Source organism: Strongylocentrotus purpuratus, unplaced genomic scaffold, assembly GCF_000002235.5.
Source record: "Strongylocentrotus purpuratus isolate Spur 01 unplaced genomic scaffold, Spur_5.0 spur5_scaffold_21, whole genome shotgun sequence".
In the NCBI taxonomy this organism is placed as follows: domain Eukaryota; kingdom Metazoa; phylum Echinodermata; class Echinoidea; order Camarodonta; family Strongylocentrotidae; genus Strongylocentrotus; species Strongylocentrotus purpuratus.
Genome location: NW_022145607.1, coordinates 14,536,874 through 14,553,086, shown reverse-complemented (window position 1 = coordinate 14,553,086; position 16,213 = coordinate 14,536,874). Strand labels below are relative to the sequence as shown.

The following is a 16,213-nucleotide window of genomic DNA, read 5'->3' as shown; positions in this document are numbered from 1 at the left end:
ATGTAGGAAAAGTACCTATTTTACTTTGAAAAGTGTCCCTATTAATTTGTAAAAGTGCCCCTTCCCCTTTTCAACTCTGATAAGTGCTCCTTTTCTTTTGACACACACCCCTTTTAATCTCTAGTAAGTATCCCTCTTTAAGTACGAGAAGTGCCCCTCTTCAGTTTTGATAAATGCCCCCATCAACACCGATAAATGACCCTATTAAAATCTGATCGGTGCCCCTTTTCTTTCAACTAAAGCTTTTTTTATCTCTCTCTCTCTCACTCTCTCTCTTTCTTTCAATATCTTTCCATTCCCCCATATCTTTCTCGCCTCTCTTTCCCTCATTATGTTCCCCTCTTACCTTATTAATTTGTCTCTTTTCCTCTCCGTTTCATAGCCTTCTCATTTCTGTTAATTTTACTAGGTTTTGCCCTTCTTTTTTTTATCACTCTATTTCACTCTTTCTTTTCTTCCGGTCAACTTTTTAGTTTTCCCTTTTTTCTCTCTTTTTTTCTGTTTATCTTTATCGTGCCTTTCAACCCTCATTTTCCTTTTATATGTTCCCTTCTCCTCGTAGCTATCTTATTTCCTTTACTATTTCATCTATCATGTCTTCCTGTTTCTGACGTTTTCCTACCTTGTCTCACGGATTAGTATACGATACATGTTAGTGGAAAGTGCTGAGGTTTATACACGAATATAAAGTACAGTAATTAACTGATGTACACTGAAGGTAAGTTGTGTATAAAGCAATTGGTGTAAGCAGGATAAGATTTAACGATTGTTGCAGCTTGTCACATCGTTCTACCAATGCCCTTATAACCCTAATAACTATTTACACGATTACACGATTCAGAGCGACATTCTTCAATCGTGTAAATTTACACGATTACACAGTTACACGATTGTTACATCTGGTCGAATCATCCGACCAATGCACTTAACTATTTACACGATTACACGATTCAGAGCGACATTCTTCAATCGTGTAAATTTACACGATTACACAGTTACACGATTCAGGTGAATCGTGTAAACCGTGTAATCCTAAAAATAAATCGTGTAATCGTGTTGCGGAGATTTTCGGCGTGTACTGTAAAGCAAGCATGAAGGGGTGGATACAATTTTTGTTGTAATGGATTGACAAATATTTATGACTTGTTGATTCTGACTTACAAATAATATATTATCATAATGATTGCAATATCACATGTTATTTGGAAGACAATGATAGAACTAAGCATCTATGTCAAAGAAAGATTTTAATTTTTTTTAACCCTAACTACTCGCTATTCTTACTACAATTTATAATCATTCTTCCTTATTGCAACATAATATATTGCGATAAGGGAGAGCGAGACAATATAAGGGGTGACTCGTCATTTGTTGATGACCTGAAATTTGCTATTGAGTGGCGAAAGTAATTACACATACATGTAAAGTGCTCTAATTGATGCATATTACGTGATAAGAAACCATAAAATGTATAAAACATTCTTGTATATAACAATATGATTCGCAAATTACATTATTATCTTAACCTCGAGAAAATATTTGCAAAGATATTATTATTTGAACTGACATTAATGATTTAAATCGATTATGAATATAGTACTTTGACTTGCTATGCCGTGAATGTAATATGAATAAATGCATTGAATTAAAAGCATTGCAATTCAAAGTTTCATTTACTTTCTTTCCTTATTTTCTTTTTCTTTTCTTAATCTATGGTAAATGTAACATATGTTAAGACAATGCACTAAATTAATTTCACTTCAAGTTTTATTTAGTTTCTGTATTTTCCTTTTCGTTCTTTTGCGTTATATGTCGTAAATGTATCATATCTAAATATATCGAATTGAATTAATTTTAGTTATTGCACGCATTCAGGAGATACCGATCATGTATTTTGTTTACGTGTACACACCACTCTTTTTTTGTATAGCAGAAACGTTTATAGCCTATACCGCAGTTTTAAAAACAAAACGTATTTACAAAATCATATTTTTAATTTTATTTTGTACGTGCCATGATGATGCTTTCATTTCGTCAGTTCCCATTGGGAAAGATAATGTTCTTGTTACTCTCAATGCTGTTCGACAAGACTGGATGATATTGCCATGATTGCCATTTTCAATGACATGTACAGTATGATATTGATTTTTTTTTTACTACGGCTCTATCATATATCATTAATATAACACTATCTTGAAAAATCAAATGTGTCTATTCGTAACATAAATCAATTTTTTTTAAATAGAAATTGATTAAGGTTCATTTGCCCAGGGCATATTTCTCCTTGTTCTGTTTTCATCAGCTTAACCTAACATTGTGTGTGAATGCAATGAGAGGAAGGACGAACAATGTATATAACATCAGATTACAAGAATAAAACAACAATAATAGAGAAAGAGAAAGAGAGACAGGGGGGGGGGAGGAGAGGATAACATTTTCAGGATGGTAGGGACAGAAAGCGAAAGGGAAAAGGCGATATCTTAACAACAACAAAAAACACGATAATTCAAGTAAAAGTAGATGAAGGGCAGCATAATAATGAGTTGTGAGTGAGACTGATATTAAACGTGATACGTGTGTATAGTAGGACGATAGAGACATATATATATAGAGAGAGAGAGAGAGGGGGGGGGGCGTTCAAGCCCACTTTCTTCAATTTATTGAAGCCCCACCTCTCCCCCACACTCAAGAATGATTATAAATGAATTCAAGAGAGACACATGTTTGAAACGACAATTTAAAGAACCTCTCCCCCATCCCCCTCCAACAAAGTAACACCAAATGTATAACCAGTCTGAAAAAGTATTGCTTGCTTAAAGGTATTACAATGTTTTGGTCTGGGGCCATGAATTTGGTTCAAATGAACATATTGGAACCATATCCGATATAATAATATTTAATAATAGTTGTCGCGGTTGAAATCGAGTCTAAAGTGATGAAAGTGTAAAGAATAAACTCTTTATGTTGTATAGCGCCTTCTCAAGACTGACATTACTTTAGCCTTAAAACAATGCTGCTTTTTTATACTACAATCGACCGATTTGCTATTCTCGTTTGGAAGTTATACATCAGAACTGCATATTCTAAGATTTTCATGGTCGCAGCTACAATGGAATGGCCTTACGCGCCATTTGAAATATTTGAAATTGACCGGGAGCACCGGTACGCATCGTACTCTCAATACGACGTCGTGTAGCCATCGTGTAGCCTTCGTGTGGCCTGCGGGTAAACTACTTAACTACGAGATGGTTGCTACAGCAATCACCGAGTTGAAGGACCGCAATGGCTCCTCGCTGCAAGCAATAAAGAAGTATATCGCTACAAATTTACATCTTCGTGTTGCCTTCGTGTGTGGTTCGGGCGCTATCGTATGACCGTATGTAGGCATCGTAGTTGCTTCGGCTGTTGATCGGCTGCTGACCAGGTTTCCAGCCATCTTCGTGCGGAATTCTAAATTCCATATTCGTGTGTCCATCTGGAGTCAACTTCGGGACAATGTGACGCGGGCATAATAACAAAAATTATCTTTCAATAATTATCTTTTTTTAAAACAGAGAGCCCTTTCTTGTTGTGTTTCATAATGAAACACGATCGTAAAGACGTTCAAGGAATCAACTTCAATACCAATATCCTTTAATACATTCCATAAAAATCATGTTCGGATTACATGATAGTCATTGCAATGCTCGTGTATTCCGATATATGATGGGAAAGGCTATTGCAATTGACTTGTTTGGTTTATTTATCGCCAGTCCTTGCAAACGTACTATGGCTCAAAAGCTTGAGCTTCTACAGTGTACTTCTTTTTTTCCTCGTAATAATGACACAGCGTTCTGTTATTGATAGGTAAAGAAAGTAAACGTATGAAAAGTAATTAGCGTTTACATTTAGAAAAATAGAACTACAGGCAAAACAAAAATCAGCACAGAATTTTCCAACTTTGTGTAGTACTCAACTTCTTAGACCATCTCCATTTCTCTCTTCGTACAACGTTACCTGTATAGACTAAACTGGAATTATTTGTTGTTATTAGTACAAAACAGTACAATGTATATATAATGATCTTTGTACTTTGTATCTAGAAATCCCACGTTAATTACTAGTCAAATATTGAATTGCAACACGTGCAAATTATGCATATGATTATATAGTAAAAATGACTGCTATAAGAGACATAGCTGTTTTTATACGCTCAAGGGGAGGTTACGTGATCGTGATATCGATAGCATAATCATGTAACCCCCCCCCCCCCCCCGCCCCCTTGAGCGTATAAAAACAACTATGCCTCGAATATTAAAGCAGTCATTATAACTTTTATATAGGCTACCGAAAAGGGTCATAGAATATATGTGCGACTTACCAATCTTGGTAACCAAGTTTTTTACGCTATCGAGACGTAGTCTTAATAGGGTGTCTGATCGCACACCACTCGAGTTTGTGTGCTAAACTCCTCCCCATTGAGATTGCACGCATATACGTAAAATGACAAAAAAAACGGTCAATAGTCTTTTGAAAAGTGCCCTGGGGCTTTTTTTCAAAAGAGTATTGACCGGTTTTGGGGTTTTACGGGAATGGCTAAATTGACGACTCCAATTTCGACCAATCAGATGGTTGGATTTCTAAAGTGAGGTATATAATATTTGATATGACACTTGCTATTTGATATGATATTTCCTTATCAGGCGTATGATCGAAAAAAAGATTTTAATAACTAGTACAGTGAAATGCAGTATTTTCTTGATTTGATTTTGTTCTGGCTCTGGCATCATATCCTTACAGGATGTTCAGTTAATAAATATTAGATAACCAATAATGGCAGTAAGAGGCTGTGATGACCTCCCCCCCCCCCCCCCCTTCAAAAGTGGCATTTGTCGCTAATTTATGGACTTGTGGATTTCCCATACGGGGGGATATTACATGAACGTAACAAACTCGACGGGGGGGGGGGGGGGGATTGTCTGGGAAGAATAATTAGGAGAAAGGTATTTCTAATGATTATTTGTGTTTTGTTGCAATATGAAATTTATTTATGAATGTCAAATTTAAATTTTCTCATGAAGTTGGATAATACAGCCAGCCTTTATTATACGAATAGGTGTAGATTTCGTTATTGGAAACTGGGTGTGACATGGGCTTGATACTAAAATAACCCGTGTAGCTAGGTCGCACCATTTGAAGGACTTGTTCAGTCTCTCTATACGATTGCTATAAGCATGCATCGGTGACCTGATTGACTGATCTGATTTGGTTTGTTCGTCGCGTTTTCTAGATTTCAAATCAACATGGTTGCTGGTTGCGGGCCAAAGATTGCAAAGTATTTCCTGTTCATCTTAAACTTCTGTATTTGGGTGAGTTGGCTTTATTACACGTATACGTGTCTAAGCTTATTTGAAATATTGATTTTAATGTGTACCCACATTAAGGCAAATGTTATATTCCATTCATTACCTTGTGTGTAGACGCGTTTTTAATTTTCGTTGTATTGTTGTATCTTCGTTGTATCTTCGTGTAAAAATAATGCCACTTTGACACTTTAAAGAGTTCAGACGAAAATGTACACAGTTTAGATTGAAAAATGATATTCTCATCATTTTATCCCCTCAAAATTTTGCCCTGAATTTGAAAATAGATTTTCCCCTTTTGAAAAATCAAGGCCCCTGAAATCTGTGTGTATCCGTATTTTTTGAGAACGCATAATATCGTTGTGTGTAGTCGCTGCGAAATCCAAGAGCACTTTCGTGAAGTATAAGTAATTCATTAGACATGGCATATGGCACCAAGTCCAATACACAATGGAACGGTGGTGGACTGTTCAGAATTTGAAGTTGTGAATAAATTTGTGGCGTAGAGCTGAACATAGTGTCAGCAGCTATGCATGGGAGCCATTAAGTATGATAAATAATAGTTAAATATTCCCGCTTAAGCTCATGGAGCACCATGAACCTAATCTATGATAATACACATGACATTGAATATTCTCTTATAGGCCAACTACCCCCGGGCAACTACCCCCTAGGATAGTTGACCGGGGGTAGTTGTCCTTGAGGATGGTTGTCGTAGGGGGCAGTTGTGTGGGGGTAGTTGTCCGGGGTTAGTTGTCCTAGGGGTAGTTGTCTGGGGGTTAGTTGTCCGGCGGGGTAATTGTGTTGGAGGGTGTGGTTGTCCGAGGGGGTAGTTGTCTGGGGGTAGCGTCCCGGGGGTAGTTGTGCTAGTGGGGGTAGTTGTCCTAGAGAGTGGTTATCCTAGGGGTGGTTATCCGGGGTGGTTGTCCAGGGGGTAGGTGTCCTACAACCCAAACCAACAAACAAACCGACAATGACTAGACAATGACTTGAAATTAAGTTTAAAAATGCCCGAAATTCGGGCATTTTAAAACTTTGTTTTCACGAAGTGACGGTAGTGAAAAAAAATTGCATTCACTTTGCGTTACGATTTTCCTCACTACCGTCACTTCGTGAAAACAAGGACGGAATGTTTCAAATTTTTCGCTAACAAGTTGATAAGTGTGTATGGTGATTGTTATTTTTGTTTGTGTTTTGTTTATGTATTTGTTCTTTTATTAAATTTGAATCGCAGCTTTGTGGTCTAGTCTTGATCGGTGTAGGGGCTTACGTGACGGTCAATTACAATGACTACCAGGACCTGTTCGCCGACGACACGATGCTAACCGTCTCATGGACCGCCATTAGTATCGGTCTCTTCATCTTCGTCGTCGGATTCTCGGGATGTTGCGGCACCCTGAAAGAAAGCTCGTGTCTTCTTAAACTGGTAAGGAAGACGAGATGTGGATGATGAAAGTGATGATGATGATGATGATGATGATGTTAATAGTGATGATGATGATGATGATGATGATGATGATGTTAATAGTGATGATGATGATGATGATGACGATGATGTTAATAGTGATGATGATGATGATGATGATGATGGTGATGACGATGATGTTAATAGTGATGATGATGATGATGATGGTGGTGATGATGATGATGATGTTGATTATGGTGATGATGGTGATGATGATGTTCATAATAATCATGATGATGATAGGGATAATGGTGCTGATGATGAAGACGATGATGATAATAATCATGATGATGATGATGGTGATGATGGTGATAATGATGATAATAATAATTATGATGATGATGGTGATAATGGTGAAGATAATGATAATAATAATAATCATGATGATGATGATGGTGATGATGGTGATTATGATGGTGATGAGGATGATGCTAATGATGATGTTAATCATCATGATGATGATGGTGATGATGGTGATAATGAAAGTGATGATAATGATATGGTTTGGGTAGAAATGAATAGACCTATTGCAATTTTGAATGTACACAATACTAAAATTACGAATCAATATGTTTCTTTTAGTCAAATAATGTATAATACAGTCCCTTTAAATGTTGTTAATGTTGTCGCACTTACCAAGAACAATTTCTTTAAATTAACAAACTTCTTTCTGCAGTATTTTATCTTTTTGCTACTGATCGTACTGGCGGAAAGCTCTTTGGGAATCATGACATTTATTTTCAGTGGTGACGTAAGCATTTCACTCATTTGTTTTGATAGGCCTCTAAATATAATGTGTATAACGTGTGTCCAATCCATATTAATTAATATCGATATTTGTAAGGTTTGAAAGGTTTGTTGGAACTATTCTGTGCCATCTATTTGTTATTCTGTTTAACCTACCAACATCTTCACGGCAGCTACTATAAAGTTGTTGATACGTACATGTATTTGTTTAGGCACATTCATTTTCATTGTTCTTAATAACATATTCAAGCAGCCTGCTTATCGTGTGTTGGAAGATATTTATACTAAAGAAGTAACATTTAAAAAAGTGATTTGCATGCTAAGTTTATATTATTGGTCCAATAAAAAGGGATAATAACAATATGTTGCCAAGTATTTTTATGATCCATTTCTATCAATCCATATGCTGATAAGAATGTTTCCGTATGAGTGCAATTACACATTGAACCCTATTTAGTTTTATTTATATGTCAAAGGTCGTCAGCTACGACGAGAAAGATGGGAACGGAGGTGGGTGATGGGGGGGGGGGGGGGTGTGAACATTTACCAAATTAGGAAATTGCGTGGTTTATCCATGGTCGGCAGATATCTCTGTTCTGTCTCTTCTCTCCTATACTCTTCCCCCCTCTCTCTCTTTCTCTCTCTCTCTCTCTCTCTTTCTCCCTCACCCTATCTCTCTCTCTCTCTCTCTCTCTATTCCTCACACCCTCTCTCTTAATCTCTCCCTCTCTCTCTAGATTGCGAACAATATGACGAAGGGCATGCAGAAAGCTATAAATGAGACCTATGGTGTGAAAGATGGTACAACCAAAGCCGTAGATGACGTTCAGGATACGGTAAGAGAATGCAATATGTAAACAATGATTTTACATTGACGATCAGTGCAACAAAAATAGACTCAGGGTCACGTACCTCACCTCTCCTCCCCTCCCCCCTCCCCTCCCCCCTCCCCATCAATCTACCACTTAACAAATGGAGAAAGAAAAACAAGATATCATTATTATTTTTTTCTTCACTTCGTTATTAGTTCTCTAAACGTGTGAAAACAAAAAAGGAAGACAAAAATAGAAGAGGAAAGGATAAAAAAGAAAAACAATCTTTTATTTTTACAATTTTAAAATATGTTCTTTATAATTTTTTTTTTCTTCATATTTGAGGTATTATGTAACAAAGTGAAAATGAACGTTTTCCTCTTGATTTTCCTTTGTCGAATTTTACTCTACCAATCCCTTCAGTTCGAGTGTTGCGGTGCATCTTGGTACAAGGACTACAAGACCTCTCAGCATCTTCAGCCGGGGTTTGCTGTACCCCCATCGTGCTGTAGACATGGTGAAGAATGTACTGGTGGATCCAAGGGAAATCCCGACTACCCAAATCGAGTCTGGACAGATGTAAGTTGATACTTGATTTGACTTGACTTCCGTTTCAATAGACACATAATTATACATTATACATACAACTTTAATATCAGTCATTTTGGTTTCTATTCATCCTATTAAATTAGGCTCATGATCTCAAATGACGTCTTAATGGTTTCTCTATCTTGTAGGGTTGTGTGCATGCCACAAAAGCTACAATAAACAATTATTACCTTGCCATTGGAGGCGCTGCATTTGGTCTTCTCATTTTTGAGGTAAAAACATCTTCTCTGCTTTCGTTTTTTATGACTGTATTTTCGATTTCTTATTCTCTCTTATTACAAAGGAGAGAAATCAACTATTAAGAAATGATTGTATATCTCCGTTTTGGAGTGGATTCCACCATTCTGAGCGAGCATTTCCAACCCATTTACTCCCAACCAAACGAAGTGATGCTTATATTGATGATAATTATTACGAACCCCTCGAATTATGAACATCTATGCACGTACATCAACATGATAGCGGTCGTCAGAAATCGTGCTTTCCATCAGTATATTTGATAATATTTTTAATCATTAATCATAATTCCAACATATTTGTCTATTTGTTAACTTGAATGAATGCTTCTGATTATATTTTAATTAATTTATGTCGAGGGAGCTGTTTATATGAGCAATCCCTTGTAAATATTGAAAGATCGATTTGAATAATAATAATAATAATAATAATAATAATAATAATAACTCTATCTGCGACTTAAGGGGAAGGAAGCGCAATCATCTAAAACTGGCACTTAAGGGCAATGTTCATGGTGGTCACAAGAAAGACCCAATCACTTAGTATTTCGGTCAATAATATCTTCTGGAAATAAATTAATGTTCTGTAGCTTCAAATCCGAATTCGAAGATTAAATGAAGAATATAACTTTTTTTGCCTTCCCTTTAAGTTTTTTAACCATAACTGTAGCTTGCGGAGAATATGTTATAATTCCCCGAAAAGTATCTATTGCTTAAGGGGAATGTTTTCCTCTTTTTTGTTATATTTCCCCGTATGGTCATAATGGGTTACAGGGGAATAATGATCTACAATAATTCCCCCGAAGGGTATGAATGGGTTAAGGGGAATGATTAACAATATCTTTTATATTTCACCATATGGTTATAATGTGTTACAGGGGAATAATGATCTACAATAATTCCCCGTAAGGTTGCAATGCTTTGCAATTAAAAATGGGTTAACCCTTACTGTATTGGGTTATTCTGATGTGGGGGGGGGGGGGGGGGGAGAGGGGCTGGGAGCTGAGCTGATCTCTCATGTAAGTAATGGTAAAAAATTGATAAATGTATTTTTATTTGTTCAAAATAGATTATTTTACCGAATCTTTGCCGTCGATATATTATAAGACAAATGTTTTTATACAACCTATGAAATATATTCATTCCTTAATCAAGAATCATGAAAAAAGTAAATTTATGGAATTTTTACCATAAATTAAATGGGAGATCAGCTCGCAAGTGTCGTCACAAATTGCCAATTTATCTTTGATCGATTACAACTTTAGAAATTCATAACTTTGTTATCCTTTATCGGATTTTCGTCAAACCTTCACTAATTATTTTCTCTATTTTTTCTGCTTTTATTCAAACCAAATTAATATCAGGGTGGACTTCCCCTTTGACCTTTTATTTGCCAAGTTCGCCGATCGGCACAAATAATATGAACCAATTAATAGAAGGATTTGCACTGTGCCTTACAATAGCTTTGTGTAATAACCCATTTCCGGTCTTCATTGTCTACACAAGAAGCTTTTTATCACAGGTATATTGTAGTTTTATACTGGAAAATGTAAAATAAGTCTTGTAGCCTTTGGTATAACTACCAGTTGAAAAATACAACTTGGCACAGGGCTATAATTTGCGTGGGTTATAGAGGGTTAAACAGCATATAATTAATTCATTTTAAATCAGTAAAAGCAAAAATAATCATACGAATTTTGGTAGGCAACTCCGCGTAACAATAAATTATGCTAGAAAACAGGTTATTTTTAAATTAATGAGTTTCATTATATATATCTCTGTCTTGGATCATAGACCTGTCAAATCAGTGTAAAGAACCATCTCAATAATTTTACACGCACAAACTAATAACAAGGTGAAATTATCAAATTATGGAATAACTAATATGTGCATAAGTATTCCCCCTGCCATTAAGAGTTATTAATCGGCCGTCCTAAATGATATTAGGAAAATAAAAGTTTGCGAGACTTATCGCTTCGGTATGTAGAGGTTTACGCCCAGCGTAGTCGTATGAAGCGTCGAACCGCGCGATGTCGATCCTTGGAGGGCGTGGCTGGCGTCCCTACTGATACACGACGACGTGGACGACATCTGACGCGATGACTGATGGGTAGCTTGAGCCTTGCATAATAATGACGCCGGAGAGATTCGCGACGACCTTCCCGGAAGGATCTCTGAAGTTGCCTCTCGACGAAAACTCTGCACCCGCAGTAAAGCTTTACATTCCTGGTAATCCAGGAAGTCCGTATCATTCCCAGTAATTATTGTAGTCCTAGTTATCCTATTTATCCCAGTTATCCGCCATCTAAGATACAATAATTATCCAAATAGCTGCCCAATCAATATATCCTAGATCATATAGCTCCGTTTAGTCTCAGAGCCCTTTATACACAGTAAAGGGCTCTGTTTAGTCTCATCGGGCACTGCCCTCTAGAGTCGGCCACTCGTAGCATAGTGTAATATTCTACGGGCTTCCACAAAAAAAATCATAACCGGTTCATTTTTTGGTTAAACAGAAATCACATTCACCCAAACAAACTTTGACACTTGCTCTTTCATTGAAACCCTCATGTCCAAGTTCACCCACCGTAATCTGATCAAAATAGGTCGCCTGCTCGCCATTGCATTAACAACATGTATGAATTAAAGAGACCAATGTTTGGATTGTATTTGCCACAAAACTACACATCCTCCCATCAATCACACGGAGCTGGCAAACATCAACAATCATAGATCAAATTGCACCATTTCGTTTTTCTGTTCTATTCCATACCTTGTAGGGCCCACAAATGTAAAAATCCACCACAAATGTAAAAATACCACAAATGTAAAAAATTGTACCCGCAAATGTCAAAATAACCACAAATGTCATAACATGTCAACCACAAATGTAAAAATAACCACAAATGTAAAACATTTCGCCCACAAGTGTAAAAATTTGTTTAACCACAAATGTACAAACAGTGGCAGAGTGGTCTTGTAGAGAGTTAGCTATCCGAGATAAAGGAATCAATCATACAACGCGATTTATTCAGTTTGTATGATATCAAAACCCTCTTATATAATCGTTGTTTATGTCACCACTTTGAAACTAAATAAACTAATTAACATGTTTATTCCATCAACCCCGCTTTTCCCTCCTCTTCAAGACCACTCTGCCACTTTTAGACAGTTACCTATCCGAGATAAAGGAATCAATCATACAACGCGATTTATTCAGTATGTATGATTTGTATGAAACCAAGATAATGCCTGAAAGTCAGATCAGTATACATTCTCCGCACGACATGGAATACAAATTATTAAATAAAGAGACTTCCTTTATGCAGGCATTAGCAGTGATTTATCACATAAGAAAACAGTTCATCCTACTTTGGAACAACGTCACATGGTCAGTGTTGATCCATATCTATAGCTCCTAATGGCTATACCAATGCTCATTAAACAAGGTTCCAGTACAAAAACTGGACATTTAATATAAGACTAGCTTACTAAAAACAACTAAAATTTCACTTACAGTCTGTTTGGAGAGATTCTACTTTGGCTGGAACGGCAGGATGTCTAAACTGGCATCTTAGCGTTGCTCTCTGGTTAGCTGCCCAGGCCAGCAGTTGGCTAAAAACAACCTTGCTGCCAAATCATACGAAACGAATATGGCCGCGCTAGCATTATGTGCCTTGCCCTAGCCCACTTAACCAGCCAACCTAGCAATATATTCAGAAACTATATTCATAACCGCTCTACCATAACAGCGACAAACACCTTCCCTGAAAATGTATGCCTTGCCCTAGCTAACTTGTGCCCAGCCAACCTAGCAATCCATTCATAACCGCTCTACTATAAGTATGACACACACCTGTCCTAGATAATTATGTATGAGCCTTACCCTGACACTCCCAAGATTTACCTTCAGACCCTTATCAAGCGTATTAGTGTTCACAAAATGCGCTTCATAAGACAGTGTGCATTATTTTTTTTTGCTAGGCCGTATGTAGTTTCGGGAAGAGTGTTATATGCCAACACCAATCATATCGACTGAGATATCGGGAAGATTAGTGTGACTGATGGTGGTATCATATCCTTCATGGAACTGTACAGGCCACATCAAAAAACAAGGAGTCGTCACGATGAGGCTGATACTTTCATATAAAGCAGGATTTCAGATGGCAATAAACCTGGTAACATCCAGTCAAAACAGAATCTCTCTTCATCTTTCTCAACAGGCCTGGGATGCATGCAGTAGCGGGGGGGGGGGGGGGGAGGGGCGCACCGCTGATTTTCAGATACCAGTGCACCCCATTCAATTTTGTATGAAAAGCCGGCCGATCTAAATATGCTCTCAGTGTGAGGGGAGGGGGCTGGATCCGTGCCTGGAACTATTGGTTGGCAACAACAGGATTGATGTCTCAAAATTTAGCAAAGTTTTTTGAAAGGAAACAGCCCGGTGTTACTGAAACACTGACTGGTCATTAAGCCCTGTCTAGCTTTGACTTAACGTCGCGTATATTCAAACGGACAAAGTCAAAAGCTTTCAAAGCATTGAGATGAACGCCAAACACATTTGCTTTATTCTTTTATTATTTATTAAGTCATGTTTAACCAGGTTGGTCTCATCAGTGGTCGAAACACTGTTCTCAGTACAAGAGGGCCCCGATTCATAGAGCTCAGATCCCTAAGAAGACATAGTGGAGGTGTAATAGCTCTCTTGCAAAATTGAAGGAAATAAATTATTCTTCTGTCATGCGCAAAAACACTCAAACACAGGAATAATTTCTTGGAAATAAGGCTGGAAATCAGCTCAGAACTACGTCGAACCATGCAGAGTGGCATTCAGGAACTGCAGTCCCAGAGTCTCTCACTGACCTAAAGATTCACATACCACACCTACGGAGGATGGTGACATTGTCGAGAACGAGGGGTCACACGACGTTTGTAGGGAGAAAAGTGATTGAGAGCAACTTCGGACTCAATGATGAAGAAGAAAAATGACGCTTAGCAAACTCAGTAATGATTATAAGCCCTTTTGACATAAGTGAATGTTATGTAAACATTATTTTATGGAATTTCAATATCAATTAAGATGGACATGCATGCATTTTTATATTTGCATACCTTGTCGATTTCCTGATAATGGTGAATGCGTCAGAGGTAATATGAGCTTAAAATGTTTCCATATTTCTTTATTTTATTCTTCCATTCGAATATTGACCGCCAATATGCGGTTCACAATCTCAGAAACATAGGAAAGTTATATGGGTGGTAGGGTAAAGTGGGGTTAGTGGGACAGTGGGGTAAGTGGGACAATTGGAGGATTTTTCTCTTTTTCTTGTATTAGGAGATAGAGTTAGTGGAGGGAACATTTTACAACGAAAAAACAAAATACCTAGCCACAAATTGGATGCCTCCTTGGAAAAATTTAATAAACATTAGAGGAACAAGCATAACAAATCTTCAACCTCTCAATATTTTATTCGAAAAATCCCCCCCTCCTTAGCTATTTTAGAAATAACAGAAAATAAATGACGATGTTTGGTGTCTGACTTTTATGAAAAAGAGTAGTTTGGTGACGTAATTGAATGATTGCAAATAAGGTATAAGTAGTTAGTTCAACAAAATATACAAGTATTTGCATATACATTTGTTAATATCCCCCTACATGGTTGTTGTATACCTACATTGTCCCATATACCCCCATCGTGTTGGGGTAAGTGGGACGCGCGTGCAATTCCAATGCGCATTCATGTATCAATCGCGGTATCGACTTTCCCAAGTTCTCTATACGTATTGCACGCTGTCCCACTTACCCCTACATGTTGGGGTAAGTGGGACAATGTAGTGGCCCTGAATAAACCGTCACCCTGACCTTGATTATGAAGATTATTTATCCAAAAGCTTGTCACAAATTTGTATCTATTTTAAGCTCTAATTAAGATGCTTGATTAATTATTTGAACGTTTGGTATTTTTATAAAATGCAATCAAAATCTTAAGTGTCCCACTTACCCCACTTTACCCTAATGGTTTTCCGCACGACTCTATAATGGAAGAAAATAAACAAATTTTATATACTCTATAACTGTAATAGGGTAAACTGGGGGAATATGGAGCCCTTAAGCACAAAATGAGAGTTTTGAACATGTAAAAAATATTCTTTTCACTTCTCTCTTTTACTGGTGGAAGAACTATTTATTCCTTACATAAAAACACATAAGTTAGAAAAAAAAACAATTGTCTTGTATAAATTAAAGACAACATAAACAAAAGTGTCACAGGATCCATATTACCCCAATGAACGGGGTAATATGGAGCCCACAAACAAATCTCCATATACCAAGATTTTATGAGCTGTTATAGTACAATTAATTTTGTCTCGCATACTATTTATGAATTTTCTTCAGTGACATGGGTTTTTTTTACTTTGATTCAATAATGTTATTCATGTAATAATAAATTATAATACTCCTGGTTGAAAAAAATTCCCCTCAATGCCAGGAAGGCATTATGTCACTGCAAAAACAAGATCAAAGTTTATGGTTGTGATTGCTAAATGTAATTTTGAATGGATTGTGTCCATTCATGTCTGGACATGTCATTAGGCATTATTAAACACCAATACATGGAATGAATCAAGATTAAGTGGCAGTTCCATACAGAAAAACATTAAAAAAACATGGCATTCATAGATCGTTTTTCTCGAAGCAAGCTTCTGCATGTGTGTCCCATGTGTGTACGTACGCTGTGGAATGTCAAGACATAATCCCATGCAAAAGCTGTTGATAAATCATTCACAAAATAAAACTGTAATATCTGAGGTATCAAAGTATTTACTGTTATGACTGTGGTGGTGGGGTATAGGGGGCAGAAATTAACCATGAGTATAGGCCTACATGTACATTGTACAAGAGGGAAACAAACTTGAAATCTTTAACATGTTGGTGATTTATATGGAAAGTTAAATGGGCCTGTCTTGTTATTGTTCATCCACACTACAACCACCTGGCCC

General features: G+C 37.0%; 1 protein-coding gene across 1 annotated transcript; it reads left to right on the top strand.

Annotated features, from left to right (window-relative positions):
• The first annotated feature begins 3,245 nt into the window (after positions 1-3,245).
• Positions 3,246-8,954, top strand: LOC593181 (tetraspanin-3). Its single transcript, XM_030994169.1, has 4 exons — positions 3,246-3,368; positions 6,577-6,768; positions 8,292-8,390; positions 8,790-8,954. Exons 1-4 carry the CDS (start codon positions 3,246-3,248, stop codon positions 8,952-8,954), a joined length of 579 nt encoding a protein of 192 aa, XP_030850029.1.
• The last annotated feature ends 7,259 nt before the right edge of the window (positions 8,955-16,213 follow it).